The 18,245-nt window shown below is 41.3% G+C and overlaps 1 protein-coding gene across 1 annotated transcript; it reads left to right on the top strand.

The window, feature by feature from the left end:
- Positions 1 to 9,210: 9,210 nt before the first annotated feature.
- On the top strand, positions 9,211 to 12,465 carry LOC124000019 (Krueppel-like factor 6). The gene is made up of 2 exons (XM_046306107.1): positions 9,211 to 10,209; positions 11,403 to 12,465. The coding sequence occupies exons 1-2, from the start codon at positions 9,561 to 9,563 to the stop codon at positions 12,149 to 12,151; spliced, it is 1,398 nt and encodes a 465-aa protein (XP_046162063.1). The 5' UTR covers positions 9,211 to 9,560; the 3' UTR covers positions 12,152 to 12,465.
- Positions 12,466 to 18,245: the final 5,780 nt, after the last annotated feature.

Raw genomic sequence — 18,245 nt, 5'->3', positions numbered from 1 at the left:
CAAACATACCATTAATGATCATTTATAATAATGACCCTAGGGTGGGGGATTACCTAGGCCCTCGATCAGTCAAAAAAGCTAACTCATAATCTGATTTGGGAGGCTGACCCCAGAAATCTAGTGACTGGTTTTGGTTGAATGGGAGTCAGGATCTGCCATAGTCTGTGGATAGGTAAATGATCAACACACATCTAAAGAGAATGCATGATTTGCTCTTGTTTACACTCTGGTGTCAGTGTATTGCAAAAGGTCATTGGAAAAGTCGAAAGGTGTACTTTGAAGTTCAACAGAATAAAGTGGACTCTACCATCTCTGGATCTGGCTGCAGTGCACTCTGTCAGACAAAGGGGTGATAGGGCTTGGACATCCAAGGAAGTGAAACAGCGAGGCTGCAATATTATAGGCAGGGACAAGCATCCTTCCCCTACACAAAGTAAGGCAATGGTATATCCCACCTGCCCTGTCCCTCTGCAGGCCATAAGGGACTGTAGTAAAATGAGGATAGGTTGCCTAGCAACAGAAAGGGCTTGAGCAAAGAGATGGACACAAGGAGACATACATCCACAGATTGAAAATACACATGCATGCAAATATTATACATGCCACTAAAAATCTCTTCCTTAACTACACATAAGCATAAATGATCGGATGTTTTTGTTCCAATAGGGTCTCCCCTAATCAGAGCAAAGTCCACATTTAATATGCTTTACTTAAAAGGGCATTGTTAACTGGATTAAATTCCAAAACCGGTTGACCGCTCTTATCTTTTCACCATAAAGCTTTGATTAAACCTTTAGATAAACACAATGGTGCATTTCGCTCTCCATTTTATTTGCAAGCAAGAGAGGCTGATGCTGATTCGATGCTCAGTTCTTTGCTTAAACAGTGGGTGGCAGTGAACATTCAACAAAACAGAGACCATCATTTTCATAAAATGCAATGTATTCCTATTTTATGAGAATGTCACCTACTATGGCCATGAAGTCCTTGGATACATTGTTGGGTCACATCAATATGAAGCCCAGTTCCTAAGGACACTGACTGTAAGAGTAGGATAGGAACAGTGCTGGTGAAGCTACTCTGAAAATATAGTTTACCAAGCTACCAATTACTTCTCACTGGAAGAAGTTAAGCTACACTAAACCTACCCTTAATGGCCCAGTGCAGTCACAAATGTGCATTTCCAACCTGGACTTAGGGGTAGAAGTAACATAGTAAAACATAGTAAATGTAAATCCGAGACAACGGTCGCAACAACAGGGTCAATGTTGAACGTCTCTTGCTCCTTCCCGGAAAAAGCAATGGCTATATACATTTCTGAGCACACAGTCTCTCCTGGAGCTCGGTGTCCTGGCTCAGCCTGGTCTCCAGCAACTCCAGTCCTTTTCGGTCCCCCATCGGGAGATTGAAATCATCAGGCAAGGACAAATCTCCCACCGACTCATTGGCCCATCGGTCCGATACCACCCGGACCTATAGAAAAAAATAAGCACTTAATCACTGTCACACCCCTAAAAACAATTATACACCAAAAATAGATATGCAAGTTATGTTCTCACCTGATTGCCCACTCCTTAACACCTTAACTTCTTCCCTAGGGGCTCTGTTTTCTTTCACGTTCTCGCCTTCATGTCTACCGCCATCATTTGGCACGTTGAAGTGTCTCAATGTAGGCCCTGTTTGAAACAGTACATTGAAATGAAATACTGTGCACAAAAGAACAGATAGGATAAGTCATCTGGGAAAAGTGAATGAATTACATACATTGCTGTCCTCCACATGTTGCTGTAGTGAATATGATGCTGGGGAATATGATGCTTGTCCTAATTGAAAGAAAGATTACAATAAAGGGGCTTGTTTCACCTCTGAAATTCATTCAGTACTTAGCAGGAGAGAATACATCCTCCAATGAATTTTGTCATGAATAATGCTTCACTTACTTGTATTCGACCCCTTGAAGTGGCATCCGTGTTATAGAGGAGAGAACTAATTCTAAGAAGAAGAAATACATAAGTACAGTACATTTAGAAATTGACCAGGAAAGATGATTTATGGTTCAGAAATGGAACTTTGTATATAATCAAGCATTTAAAAATATATATATTTTACATAACAGCTCTAAAGTCTACGACCCCCACAAGCGTCTTGGGACTTGTCTGAAGTCGGTACAGCCGATCTGCCAACTTCTGCCTGTAGCGGCCGAACAGTTTGGGCTACTTCACACTAAAATGACCCATCTGTGTAAAGGTGAGACTCTCTCACGAACACGTACAGTTGTCTGAAGGTCTCCCGGTACCAGTCAAAAAAAATATGGAAATTTATGGAGACTGTTTTGTGCCAAAAATAAGGGGTTACATACATGTAAAAAAAAATGAATAAAATGTTTCCTGATCTTTTTTTAATATCTATCAGATATAGGATAGAAACTTCCTTTAGGTTGTTTTGGGGGGATATCTGTTGTTCAATGTAGAGAATCTGTTATTCAATGCGTTTGCTTTGGCTAATAGCAGTAACGGACCCAAAATATGTATCAAATTATTTTTGTATATATTTATTTTATGCCTCAAGAGGTCTTAAAATTTAAAATAAATTTAAAACAATTCCATATACAGTGCATTCGGAAAGTATTCAGACCCTTTCCATTTTTTCCATATTTTGTTACGTTACAGCCTTATTATAAAATTGATTACATGCATTTTTTCCTCAATCTACACACAATACCCCATAATGAAAACATTTTTGCAAATGTATATAAAAAAATGAAACATCCTTGAGATGTTTCTACCACTTGATAAATTGAATTGATTTGACATGATTTGGAGAGGCACACACCTGTCTATATAAGGTCCCACAGTTGACAGTGCATGTCAGAGCAAAAAACAAACCATAAGGTTGAAGGAATTGTCCGTAGAGCTCTGAGACAGGATTGTGTCAAGGCACAGATCTGGGGAAGAGTACCAAAACGTTTCTGCAGCATTGGAGGTCCCCAAGAACAGTGGCATCCATCATTCTTAAATGGAAGAAGTTTGGAACCACCAAGACTCTTCCAAGAGCTGTCCTCCTGGACAAACTGAGCAATTGGGGGAGAAGGGCCTTGGTCAGGGAGGTGACCAGAATAGAAAGAGGAGTGGGAGGCCCCGGTGCACAACTGAGCAAGAGGACAAGTGCATTAGTGTCTAGTTCGAGACTCAATCACTACATTGAGACCCAATCACTAGCCACTTTAATAAATGGATCACTAGTCACTTTATATAATGCACACTAAATAATGCCACTTCAATAATGTTTACATATCTTACATTACTCATATCACATGTATATACTATATTTTAGACCATCTATTGCACCTTGTAAATGCCGCTCAGCCATCGCTCATCCATGAACTTACATGTACACATTCTAATTCACACCTTTAGAGTTGTGTGTATTAGGTAGTTGTTGGGGAATTGTTGCACTAGAAACACAAGCATTTCGCTACACTTGCATTAACATCTGCTAACCATGTGTATGTGACATGGTATGGCAACTGCTCGGCATCTGACCGTAAGGCGCTATAGAGGGTAGTGTTTACGGCCCAGTACATCCCTGTGACTAAGCTTACTGCCAACAAGGAACTACAGTTGAAGTCGGAAGTTACATACACTTAATTTGGAGTAATTAAAACTTGTTTTTCAACCACTCCACAAATTTCTTGTGAACAAACTATAGTTTTGTCAAGTCGGTTAGGACATCTACCTTGTGCATGACACAAGTAATATTTCCAGCAATTGTTTACAGACACATTATTTCACTTATAATTCACTGTATCACAATTCCAGTGGGTCAGAAGTTTACATACACTAATTTGACTGTGCTTTTAAACAGCTTGGAAAATTCCAGAAAATGATGTCATGGCTTAAGAAGCTTTTGATCGGCTAATTTACATAATTTGAGTCAGTTGGAGGTGTACCTGTGGATGTATTTCAAGGCCTACCTTCAAACTCAGTGCCACTTTGTTTGACACCATGGGGAAATCAAAAGAAATCAGCCAAGGCCTCAGAAAAAAATTGTAGACCTCCACAAGTCTGGTTCATCCTTGAGAGCAATTTCCAAATGCCTGAAGGTACCACGTTAATCTGTACAAACAATAGTACACAAGTATAAACACCATGGGACCACACAGCCGCCATACCGCTCAGGAAGGAGACGCATTCTGTCTCCTAGAGATGAACGTACTTTGGTGCGAAAAGTGCAAATGAATCTCAGAACAACAGCAAGAACCTTGTGAAGATGCTGGGGGAAACAGGTACAAAAGTATCTATATCCACAGTAAAACAAGTCCTATATCGACATGACCTGAAAAGCCGCTCAGCAAGGAAGAAGCCACTGCTCCAAAACAGCCATAAAAAAGCCAGACTAAGGTTTGCAACTGTACATGGGGACAAAGATTGTACTTTTTGGAGACATGTCCTATGGTCTGATGAAACAAAATTGAACTGTTTGGCCATAATGACCATCGTTATGTTTCGGAGGAAAAAGGGGGAGGCTTGCAAGCCGAAGAACACCATCCCAACCAAGAAGCAAGTGGGTGGCAGCATCATGTTGTGGGGGTGCTTTGCTGCAGGAGGGACTGGTGCACTTCACAAAACATATGGCATCATGAGGTAGGAAAATGATGTGGATATATGGAAGCAATATCTCAAGACATCAGTCAGGAAGTTAAAGCTTTGTCGGAAATGGGTCTTCCAAATGGACAATGACCCCAAGCATCCTTCCAGAGTTGTGGAAAATGGCTTAAAGACAACAAAGTCAAGGTATTGGAGTGGCCATCACAAAGCCCTGACCTCAATCCTATAGAACATTTGTGGGCAGAACTGAAAAAGTGTGTGCGAGCAAACCTGACTCAGTTACACCAACTCTGTCAGGAGGAATGGGCCAAAATTCACCCAACCTATTGTAGGAAGCTTGTGGAAGGCTACCCAAAATGTTTGACCCAAATTAAACAATTTAAAGGCAATGCTACCAAATATTAGTCGAGTGTACGTACATTTCTGACCCACTGGCAATGTGATGAAATAAATAAAAGTGGAAACAAATCATTATCTCTACTATTCTTCTGACATTTCACATTCTTAAAATAAAGTGGTGATCCTAACTGACCTAAGACAGGGAATTTTTACTAGGATTAAATGTCAGAAAAACTGAGTTTGAATGTATTTGGCTAAGGTGTATGTAAACTTCCGACTTCAACTGTATATACTCGGAAGGCCCAAAAGATTGTCAAAGACTCCAGTCACCCTATTCATAGACTGTTCTCTCTGCTACCTTAAAGCAAGTCTAGGTCCAAAAGGCCCCTCTTAGCGCATGGATGCCGCTAGCAGGATCAAAATTGACAACATCCGGTTAAGCTGGAGTGCGCCAAATTCAATTTACAAAATCGTAATATTAAACATTCATGAAAATACAAGTGTCTTCCATCGTTTAAAACTTAACTTCTTGTTAATCCAACCAAGTTGTCACCCACTTCTCTTAAAAAATAGTTTGCCCTACAGCCAATTCTGTCGAATCAAAAGAATTTGCAAAAAACAGCCAGATTTCGACAGAAATATGGCTGAGACACAAAGAAAGTTCAAGGAGAGGGGCTACAAGAATGATCAGATTAATATTGCCATTGAGAAAATTCAAAACAAAACGAGACATGACCTTTTTCAAGGTCAGTCTCGCAAAAAGACGCATTCTTGCGTTTTAACTACCATACTACTATTCAAAGTGCTCTGAACAAATTAACGGAATTGTACACAAACATTGGCACATCCTAAAATCCGTTGATAGTCTCGGTAATGTGTTTTCGGACCTTCCCTTGGTCGTATTCTCACGGGGCAGAAATCTCAGAGACCAATTGGTAAACTCTGATTTACCACCCCAAGATATTCCTGAACAACGTCTATTTGCGCCCCTACTGGATGGAAATTACAAATGTAATGGCTGTGCTCAATGCAATGGCACTTATAGATCCTTCAAACACCCACAAACAGGGAAATCAATCCCAATAAAAGGTGTTATTACGTGCTCCACTAAGGCAGTTATTAATCTTATTACTTGTCCTTGTGGTAAAAATTATGTCGGTAAAACAAAGCGCGAATTAAAAGTATGTATCTCAGAGCATCGTTGCACCATTAGGTGTAAAAACTTTACTTATCCAGTTGCGGCCCACTTCTTGGAGGCAGGCCACTCGATTTCGTATCTGTGTTATATTGGCATCGAACATGTCACCCTCCCTAGGAGAGGGGGTGACCTTGATAATTTATTGTTCAAACGAGAGGCTGCCTGGATCTTTAATTTAAAGACCCTTGCGCCCTTCGGTCTCAACGTAGACTTTGATCTGAAGCCATTCTTGTGATTATTGTGACTTATTGTAATTGTGTGTAATCTTGTATCGTCAAATTAATCTATGATCGTATGCTATCCATTTGTTTGTATGCTGTTCTTTGTATGACATTTTAATATTTGATTATTAACCAATGATATTAGGCCACTCCTGGCCATGATTACAGACACCTGTGTCTTTTGACACTATATAAACGAGTCATCCCGCAGTGTTTGTGATTAGACCCTGATGAAGACAGCTTGGCTGTCGAAACATTGGTATTACATTTTTGCATCTGAGCTCCAAGAGTGTGCGGCTCTCTTTTATTTTCAAGTTTCTACTCCGCTAGCCAGCACCTCGTCTTAATAGGTGTGCGTTTCTTTTTCTTCTAAATCCAACCGCTTTGTCACATTTCAAAAAGGGTCCCAGCTACACAATAAATGGTCATTTTGTTCGATAAATTCTTTCTTTATATCCCAAAAATGTCAGTTTAGTTGGCGCGCTTGATTCAGTAATCCACTCTTTCAAAATGCATACAAACGAATCCAAAAAGTAACCAGTAATGTTTGTCCAAACAAGTCAAATGATGTTTCTAATTAATACTCAGGTACTCTAATCTAAATAAACAATCAAATTTAAGACGGACAATAGTATTTTCAATAGGGAAGATAAATATCGAAGAGCGTCCAGCTCATTCACGCGCAACAAAACTACATTTCTAATGAGAGACACCTTGGAAAAACTACAACTACTTAATCATTTTTCAAAAAACAAACCTGAAACCCTTTCTAAAGACTGTTGACATCTAGTGGAAGCCATATGAACTGCAATCGGGGAGCTATATATTTGTATATCCCATAGACAAGCATTGAAATGGACTGTGACCTCAAAAAATCATTTTCCAGATGGATTTTCTTTTGGTTTTCACCTGCAATATCAGTTCTGTTATACTCACAGACATCACTGTAACAATTCTAGAAACTTCAGAGTGTTTTCTATCCGATGTTGCCAATTATATGCATATCCTAGCTTCTGGACCTGAGTAATAGGCAGTTTACTTTGGGTAAATCATTAATTTGAACATCCGAACACTGCCCCCTAGCCCTAAGAGGTTTTAACGGCTTCTACCCCCAAACCAATGAATCAAATAGCCACCCAGACTATTTGTTTGTTTTTTACACTGCTGCTACTCACTGTTTATTATCTATGCATAGTCACTTTACCCCTAACTACATGTACAAATTACCTCGACTAACCAGTACCCCCGCACATTGACTTGGTACCGGTACCCCCTTTATATAGCCTCAAGCACTGCATCACAATTTGGTAGGCCCGGGATTACCTTGTCCCATCGCGCCCTAGTGGCTCCTGTGGCGGTCTGGGCGCATGCACACTGACACGGTCGCCAGTTGTATGATGCTTCCTCCGACACGTTGGTGCGGCTGGCTTCCAGGTTAAGTGAACAGTGTTATTTATAAAAATATAAAAAATATGGATAAAAATATCCCATTTACATAAATATTCAGACCCTTTACTGAGCACTTTGTTGAAGCACCTTTGGGCAATGATTACAGCCTCGAGCCTTCTTGGTTGTGACTCCACAAGCTTGGCACACCTGTATTTGGGGAGTTTCTCCCATTCATCTCTGCAGATCCTCTCAAGCTCTGTCAGGTTGAATTGGGAGTGTCGCTGCATAGCTATATCCAGGTCTCTCCAGAGATGTTTGATCGGGTTCAAGTGCAGGCTCTGGCTGGGCCACTCAAGGATATTCAGATACTTGTCCCAAAGCAGCTCCTGCAATGTCTTGACTGTGTGCTTAGGGTAATTGTCCTGTTGGAAGGTGGACCTTTGACCCCGTCTGAGGTCCTGAGAGCTCTGGAGCAGGTTTTCATCAAGGATCTCTCTGTACTTTGCTCTGTTCATCTTTCCATCGATCCTGACTAGTCTCCCAGTCCCTGCTACTGAAAAACATCCCCACAGCATGATACTGCCACCACCATGCTTCACCGTAGGGATGGTGCCAGGTTTCCGCCAGATTTGACGATTAGCATTCAGGCCAAAGAGTTCAATCTTGGTTTCATCAGACCAGAGAATCTTGTTTCTCATAATCTAAGAGTCAGCCTTTCAAAGCACTTCATGGCTACAGACATGAGTACTATGGGTCGGTAGTCATTTAGGCAGGTTACCTTAGTGCTCTTGGGCACAAGCACTTAATAGTGGGGATGTTGATGTTGTTAAACGCCACTTAAATGTGTACATGTCACTGCAACAAAATTTCCCCATCGGGACAATAAAGTCAGTAAAGTAAAGTAGTTTCAAAGAGCAAGGCAGAGGGAAAAAGCCTGTTATGGACAGTGATGCTGCACAGATGACAGGAGTAATGGAATAGAGATACTAAGGTCAGGCATTTATTTCAAGTACAGAAGAAAGTTGGGGAGGGGAGGACGGCAGGAAGGGACAGAAGAGAGGAGGCTATATTTACAAGATTAAGGGTGGGACACAGCCGGTTGAATAACACCTTAAATGTGATAGGAAAGCATCCAACAGGAAAGTGTGGTTATTGCCATGAAACACATACAGTGGAGCCTGTATCGCTACAGTGTGGGCAGTATCAGAGGGAAAGAGAGGCTGAGATCTTGTATGAGGGAGAAGGGGATACAGGAAATTATATATTGAGTAGAACGTCATTAGATATAGTCTCAAATATTTTGTTATATTTTTTTTAATAGCAACGGGGCCGGCAGGTGGGATTTAGTTTATCCCTGTCTCTGGCCCACACTCCAGTACAGTAGGTGGCGGTAATGCACCATAACGTTGGATGTCAACCGCTGTTAAAGAAGAAGAATACACCGTTTGACGTCATAACCATGCGACACTCAAAAACTAATACGTGGGGAGGTGAGTTGGCGGAAAAAAAAACAAACACTTTTTTGACTGAGATTGTTTGAGAAACAAGTTGACTCATTTAGCTGTTTATTTGTTTGATTTAAAATAAAAACAATTCTTAAGAATTGCAAACAGTAAGTATGTTTTTTGGCCAGAGGCTAACTAGACGGCTTGCCATCGAACCAACGTCAGCTAGCTAACACGGTGGCCAGTTAACGTTAGTTACCTTGCTTACCAAACAACAAGGACTGAATCCCGAGGCTTCTGTTATTTTGCATTTGAAACTTTTTCGAACTGTTGATAACATACCATCAAGCTAATCAGTACCATGAGTTTGACGATGGAGACCAGTGTCTCTTTCCTCAAATATGAACTTGCATCGACCATCGAACAGGCAGTGAGATGTGCAGTAGAAGCCGTTCTGAAGGAAACTGCTAGAGTAGTCGGTATCAAACTGGCCGCAGCTCGGACTGCTGCTGCTGAGTCTCATCGTGAGAACCAAAGTTTGAGAGAGAGACTTGACGTATCTGAAGGTGAACTCAAAGCAACACGGTACTACATGACAGCAGCCGAGAACAACATCAAACAGTGTTTACTCCTTAATCACAACCAGCCTACATCAGGTGCTTTAGGACCTGGTTCGGAAGAGTCTCCTTTTCTCTTTCCCCCCACTGCTTCGGGGAGTCCTTCCAATATGCTCACGATCCGTGGCCCCAAGTCGTTTCGAGCCTCATCCACACGATCACAGTTTTCTAAGTCACTCCCCAGTGTAGGTCTTTGCTTACCAACAGTGCAGCATGAATGGCCCAGGAGCAGCGAAAACTTGAGAAGAATACGGACATCCTCCACTGTCTCTTCTACCAATCCCTCACAAACATCCAAAGTGCCACAATTAGAGGTTGGAAACTCATCTCATCACACTGAGGAGGATACAGAGGGTCAATTCTACATTACAGACGAAGGGGTTGCAGAGAAAGGTAGGCTTACGCCCTACACAAACATTTATACTGGGCGATTCCACTCCAGCTCAGCCCAAAAATATTTAGGGTATCTCAGATTTTATAGTCAATTCTCACAACTTCATTGGGAGAAAGGCTGTTTAACATGCATTTTACCTTTTTCACAAACAATTTGAGAAAAAATTACACATGGTTCCTGAAAGACTATGATTTGTGAACCGTACACGATTCAGACATGTTGGTGTCATTATACTCCTCAATAGTGTGCTCTAAAATATGGAGTGTGGCTATATTCTTTAGAAAAAAATTCACAAATGTATTCAACATAAGAGGCCCTTTTTGATTTATCTTATTTTTTAGACATTGTTTGCAACAATATACTCCTCAAACACATCACATTTCCAGAGTGGGCTCTGCCACTTTTGAAGAAATTATCAATTTTATACATAGAAATTGACATTATAGTTCATTAACCAACCACTGCCCTCCTGTAGGATTCAGCAAATCACCATCAGAGGGAGTTATAATATATGCCATTTAGCAGATGCTGTTATCCAATTCACCCTGCAGTCATGTGTGCATACATTTTACATGTGGGTGGTCCTGGGAATCTAACCCACTATCCTGACATTACAAGCGCCATGCTCTACCAACTAAGGTACAGAGGACCACTGTTTTCCCCTTGAATCCATTTTTTCATTCACTGTATTGTTCATAAAATGGATCAGAACTTTAAAAGTAACAGTCCCCACTCAGGAAATGTGACATACTTGTATATTGTTTAAAACAATGTCTAGAAATGTACCAAATCAAAAAGGGTACTTTTGAAATATTAGTTTTAATGTTGAATAAATGCATGTGTAAAATTGTATTTTATAATATAGTGATTCTCCATATTTTCGAGCACTCTTATTAGGATTATAACGACATTTAGCTGTTGTCTGTATCATGTACGGTTCATCGATCATTGGGTCCAAGTATAGGTCTAAAATTGCCACTTATTTATTTATTTATTTTAATCATGATTACAAATGTAAAAAGCATATCTCACACCCATCTTCCCAATTACGTTTCTATGTGATAATTGTCAGAACAATCTGAGATACCAAAAATATATTCAGGCTATGCTGGCATGGAATTCCCCTATTTTCACGTACTCAACAAATGAAAAGTCTCCTACTGATCATGATGATATCATTTATCTCTCTCAGAGTACAAAGTCCGTGCAACTGGAGGAGAGGACTCTGGAATAATTCAACAGGAGCAGGAGGGAGGAACAGTGTCAGCAGAGGACCCTCACAGAACTTCTATTACCAACTTTGAGTTGGAGATGGGCCAGAGTCACCCAGCAGGCAATGTGAATGACCTGGGCCTGATCCAGGTGCTCGATGAGGTGGATGAAGTTAAAAGAACAGTTAAAATTGAAAACGACCCTGAGGTCCCAAGTATGCTGGAGTCCCACCTCCCTGGGTCATCACAACAACTGCCACAGATGCCAGCTCACATTGATAATGATGGTGACAATGATGGTAACTTCATGGGGTCTGTCCCACCCTCTGCAGGGGACGCTGGTCTTCTAGGGGCTTTTGAAGTCCGAAGGGAGAGCTCGGATAAGGTGCATCGTTGCAATGTGTGTGGCCGGGGATTCCGCCGCTTCTACTGCCTGAAGACACACCAGCGCATTCACACGGGTGAGCGGCCATATCCCTGCAGGTATTGCGAGAAGCGTTTCCGACACCTGGACAGTCTGCATAAGCACCAGCGCATCCACACTGGGGAGAGGCCCTACCGCTGTGCCCAGTGTGGCTGCTGTTTCAGGGAGCTAGGCCAGCTCAAGAAGCACAGGCTGACCCACTCACCTGCTCCCACCACACCCCACCCGGTAGTGGCACTGTCTCTACTCCAAGCAGGGCCCTCTTATACATGGCCACACCTCCACTCACAGTCCCTGGATTCCTAATCAGGATGGATTTGGTACACACATTCATATAAACATATTTTGTAAACATGATATGATGGTACTAATTTTGTGTGTTAAGTTCACCCTAATCATCACGGTCCTAGAGGTGTTACTACAGACCCGGGTTAATTCCCGGGCTGTGCCACAACCGGCTTTGGCCGGGAGTCCCATAGGATGGAGCACAATTGGCCCAGCGTCGTCCGGGTTAGTGCTCATCGCACTCTAGCGGTTCCGAAATTTTGGGAGAAAGGAGGGTAAAAAACAAGTAAAGAATAATCTATTTCTATTACTGCTTGTTCACAATGTTCTTAATTGGCATATGCAGTCACAGATATGAGCAGGTCTGCAGATTCTGCCTGGAAAGGTTTATACAACAGTTTGGCATCGAGGGTTGATTTTCGTTAACTACACACCTGGTAAAATGGAAATACAGAACACTTTGGCTGAGTTGATAGCACAATACAGAAATTAATAGTGTATTTTAGTTGGTATTACATGCAGATCAATCATGTAATAGCAAGATTTTTCTCCATTGTAGAATAATAGTGAAGACATCAACTATGAAATAACACATGGAATCATGTAGTAACCAAAAAAGTGTTCCACAAATAAAAATATATTTTAGATGAAAGATTATTCAAAGTAGCCACCCTTTGCCTTGATGACAGCTTTGCACATGCTTGGCATTCTCTCAACCAGCTTCATGAGGTAGTCACCTGGAATGCATTTCAATTAACAGGTGTGCCTTAAGTTAATTTGTGGAATTTCTTTCCCTTATGCATTTGAGCCAATCAGTTGTGTTGTGACAAGGTAGGGTTGGTATATAGAAGATAGCCCTCTTTGGTTAAAGACCAAGTTCTGTACCATGGCAAGAACTGCTCAAATAAGCAAAGAGAAACGACAGTCCATCATTACTTTAAGACAAAGGTCAGTAAGGTAGCCTAGTGGTTAGAGAGTTGGGCCAGTAACCGGAAGGTTGGATCGAATCCCCGAGCTGACAAGGTAAAAATCTGTTGTTCTGCCCCTGAACAAGGCAGTTAACCCACTGTTCCGAGGCCATCACTGTAACTAAGAATTTGTTCTTAACTGACCTGCCTAGTTAAATAAAAAAACTAATAGTCAATCCTGAAACTTTGACAGTTTCTTCAAGTGCAGTTGCAAAAACCAAGTACTATGATGAAACTAGCTCTCCATGAGGACTGCCACAGGAAAGGAAGACCCAGAGTTACCTCAGCTGCAGAGGATAAGTTTATTAGAAATAACCGCACCTCAGATTGCAGCCCAAATAAATGCTTACCAGAGTTCAAGTAACAGACACATCTCAACATATTCAGAGGAGACTGAATCAGGCCTAAAATATATTTAGATTTGTTTAACACTTCATTGGTTACTACATGATTACATGTGTTATTTCATAGTGTTGATGTCTTCACTATCATTCAACAAAGTAGAAAATTGTAAAAAATAAAGAAAAACTCTTGAATGAGTTGGTGTGTCCAAATTTTGACTGGTACTGTATTTGTTGTGTTTTCATAAACCACATTTCCATCCACAGTTTTTATGCAGGTAAAGTCATACCAAATAAATAATAATCACGACAGCTGCGATGGAAACAGGACGTTTTAGTACAATTTTATAAATGCTGACAGATCATTTGTTTATTCAACATAGTAGGATCTTTATGTGTCGGTAAAATTAATTATGTGAATAATGGCAGTGGAAAAGCCTTTATGTGCATATATTGATATAATAACCATCATATCCTTCTGTAGCTCAGTTGGTAGAGCATGGTGCTTGTAACGCCAGGGTAGTGGGTTCGATTCCCGGGACCACCCATACGTAGAATGTATGCACACATGACTGTAAGTCGCTTTGGATAAAAGCGTCTGCTAAATGGCATATTATTATTATTATTATTATATCGAAGTAAACTTGATATGGTGTGTGGTCCTCCCACTACGACTCGTCTGGAAAGCGTGCAGCTTATTAGACTACAGATGAACAGTGGCGTAAAGTATGTTACATGACCAGAAGTATGTGGACACCTGCTCATCGAACATATCATTTCAAAATCATGGGCTTTAAAAGCCTCCACTCTTCTGGGAAGGCTTTCCACTAGATTTTGGAACATTGCTGCGGGGACTCGCTTTCATTCAGCCACAAGAGCATTAGTGAGGTCAGGCACTGATGTTGGGTGATTAGGTCTGGCTCACAGTCGGCGTTCCAATTCATCCTAAAGGTGTTCGATGGGGTTGAGGTCAGGGCTCTGTGGAGGCCAGTCAAGTTCTTCCACACCAATCTCGACAAACCATTTCTGTATGGACCTCGCTTTGTGCGCGGGGGCATTGTCATGCTGAAACAGGAAAGGGCCTTCCCCAAACTCTGCCACAAAGTTGGAAGCGCAGAATCATTTAGAATGTCGTTGTATGCTGTAGCGTTAACATTTCCTTTCACTGAACCATGAAAAACAACCCCAGACCATTATTCCTCCTTCACCAAACTTTACAGTTGGCACTATGCATTCGGGCAGGTAGCGTTCTCCTGGCATCCGCCAAACCCAGATTTGTCCGTCGGACTGCCATATGGTGAAGCGTGATTCTTCACTCCCAAGAACGCGTTTCCACTGCTCCAGACTACAATGAGACGATTGGTTAGAGCGTTGGGCCAGTAACCGAAAGGTTGCTGGATCGAATCCCTGAGCTGACAAGGTAAAAATATATTGTTCTGACCCTGAGCAAGACAGTTAACTCACTGTTCCCCGGGCGCCAAAGATGTGGATGTCGATTAAGGTAGCACTCCGCACCTCTGATTCAGAGGGGTTGGGTTAAATGCAGAAGACACATTTCAGTTGAAGGCATTCAATTGTACAACTGACTAGGTATCCCCCTTTCCCAATGGCGGTGAACTTTACACCGCTGCAGCTGACGCTTGGCATTGCACATGTTTACCTTGGGCTTATGTGCAGCTGCTCGGCCATGGAAACCCATTTCATTAAGCGCCCAATTAACAGTTATTGTGCTGACGTTGCTTCCAGCGGCAGTTTGTTACTGTATTGATGGTTGCTACTGAGAACAAAATATTTTTACGCGTTTCAGCATTTGGCGGTCCCGTTCTGTGAGCTTGTGTGGCCTGCCACCTTGCGGCTGGGCAGTTGTTGCTCTTAGACATTTCCACTTCACCATAACAGCACTTGCCATTGCCCGGGACAGCTCTAGCAGGGCAGATATTTTATGAAATTACTTTTGGGAAGGTGGCAACCTATAATGGTGCCACATTGAAAGTCACTGAACTCTTCAGTAAGGCCATTCCACTGTTTGTCTTTGGAGATTGCATTGCTGTGTGCTCGATTGTATACACCTGTCATGTGGCTGAAATAGCAATATCCACTAATTTGAAGTGTATTTGGTATATGATTGTAATACCCTTTTATTTATCCATACTGTTTCCCACATACGCTCTACAGTACATTTAATCAACTCTTATTTAAATGTACAGTGATTTGCGAAAGTATTCACCCCCTTGGCATTTTTACTAAATTGTTGCCTGAGAACCTGGAATTAAAATGATTTTTTTGTGGGGTTTGTAGTATCATTTGATGTACACAACATGTCTACCACTTTGAAGATGAAAAATATTTTTTATTGTGAAACAAACAAGCAATAAGACAAAAAAACAAACTTGAGCATGCATAACTATTCACCCCTCCCCCCAAGTCAATACTTTGTAGAGCCACCTTTTGCGGAAATTACAGCTGCAAGTCTCTTGGGGTATGTCTCTATAAGCTTGGCACATCTAAACACTGGGATTTCTGCTCATTCTTCAAGGCAAAACTGCTCCAGCTCCTTCCAGTTGGGTGGGTTCTGCTGGTGTACAGCAATCTCAAGTCATACCACAGATTCTCAATTGGATTGAGTTATGGGCTTTGACTAGGCCATTCCAAGACATTTAAATGTTTCCCCTTAAACCAGTCGAGTGTTGCTTTAGTAGTATGCTTATGGTCATTGTCCTGCTTGAAGGTGAACCTCCATCCCAGTCTCAAATCTCTGGAAGACTGAAACAGGTTTCCCTCAAGAATTTCCCTGTATTTAGCGCCATCCATCATTCCTTAAATTCTGACCAGTTTCCCAGTCCCTACTGATGAGACACATCCCCACAGCATGATGCTGCCACCACGCTTCACTGTGGGGATGGTGTGCTCGGGGTGATGAGAGGTGGTGGGTTTGCGCCAGACATAACATTTTCCTTGATGGCCAAAAAGCTACATTTTAGTCTCATCTGACCAGAGTACCTTCTTCCATATCTTTGGGGAGTCTCTGACATGCCTTTTGGGGAACACCAAACATGTCTGCTTATTTTTTTCTTTAAGCAATTCCATTTTTCTGGCCACTCTTCCATAAAGCCCAGCTCTGTGGAGTGTATGAATTAAAGTGGTCCTATGGACAGATACTCCCATCTCTGCTGTGGAGCTTTGCAGCTCCTTCAGGGTTATCTTTGGTCTCTTTGGTCTCTTTATTGCCTCTCTGGTTAATGCTCTCCTTGCCTGTTCCGTGAGTTTTGGTGGGTGGCCCTCTCTTTGCAGCTTTGTTGTGATGCCATATTCTTTCCCTTTTTTATAATGGATTTAATGGTGCTCTGTGGGATGTTTAAAGTTTCTGATATTTGTTTATAACCCAACCCTGATCTGTACTTCTCCACAACTTTGTCCCTGACCTGTTTGGAGAGCTCCTTGGTCTTCATGTTGCCGCTTGCTTGGTGGTGCCCCTTGCTTAGTGGTGTTGCAGACTCTGGGGCCTTTCAGAACAGGTGTATAAATACTGAGATCATGTGACAGGATATTTAGATTGCACATAGGTGGACTTAATTTAACAAATTATGTGACTTCTGAAGGTAATTGGTTGCACCAGATCTAATTTAGGGGCTTCATAGCAAAGGGGGTGAATACATATGCACGCACCACTTTTCCGTTGTTTTTTTTAAACAATGTGTTTTTTTCACCAATCTGGACTATTTTGTGTATGTCCATTACATGAAATCCAAATAAAAATACATGTAAATTACAGGTTATAATGCAGCAAAATAGGAAAAACGGCAAGTGGGATGAAAACTTTTGCAAGGCACTGTATCTTTGCTCTGCAACAAATGCAATGTGCTGAAGACAGACAGTGTCTCTCCGACTTTGGCTTATTTGTGCAATGTGGATCAGCACTCTTGACAGGACACATGGGGGGATGCGACAGACTCTACCAAACGCACCCCTAACCCATCCTCTCCTCTCTACCAACCTGCGCTATTCATCTCTCTAGTCTTTAACTCCAACAGGTAGGTGGAGGACTGGGCAACACCACACATCTGTGTGAAAAATAAAATCTAATTGACTGTATTTCACTTAAAAGGATATTGTCAAATCAGCACAATGGATTTGTATGTACCTGAATTGACATCACTCACATTAAACCATTTGGGGAAATAAAGTAATTGTACATCTAGAATTTGATACGTAAACCTATCAAGAGAGCTTGAATTGTTGAATGACCTCCTCACCAAAAACCGTTCTGCGTCACAGCTCCACTTCTCCTTTTTGTACCTTACAGGTTGCTTATTCCTCCACATAATATTGTATATATAGTGAATGTAACAATCATTTAAAGTACTAAAGTAATTTTGGGGGGTATCAGTACTTTACTATTTATGTTTTTGACAACTTTTACTTCACTAGATTCCTAAACAAAATGATGTACTTTTTACTCCATACATTTTCCATGACACACAAAAGTAGTCCTACTCTTTACATTTTGAATGCTTAGCAGGACAGGAAAATGGTCCAATTCACGCACTTACCAAGAGAACAGCCCTGGTCATCCCTACTGCCATTGACTGGTGGTCTCACTAAACACACATGCTTTGTTTGTAAATGATGTCTGAATTTTGGAGTGTGCCCCTGACTATCCGTAAATATAAAAACACATGTTGCTGTCTGTTTTGCTTAATATAATGAATTTGAAATTATTTATACTTTTATACTTAAGTATGTTCAAAATGTAATACTGTAATACTTTTAGACTTTTACTGAGTAGTATTTTATTGGGTGATTTTT

This window comes from Oncorhynchus gorbuscha, linkage group LG16, assembly GCF_021184085.1.
Source record: "Oncorhynchus gorbuscha isolate QuinsamMale2020 ecotype Even-year linkage group LG16, OgorEven_v1.0, whole genome shotgun sequence".
NCBI classification, from domain to species: domain Eukaryota; kingdom Metazoa; phylum Chordata; class Actinopteri; order Salmoniformes; family Salmonidae; genus Oncorhynchus; species Oncorhynchus gorbuscha.
This window is presented reverse-complemented; position numbering and strand designations above follow the sequence as displayed.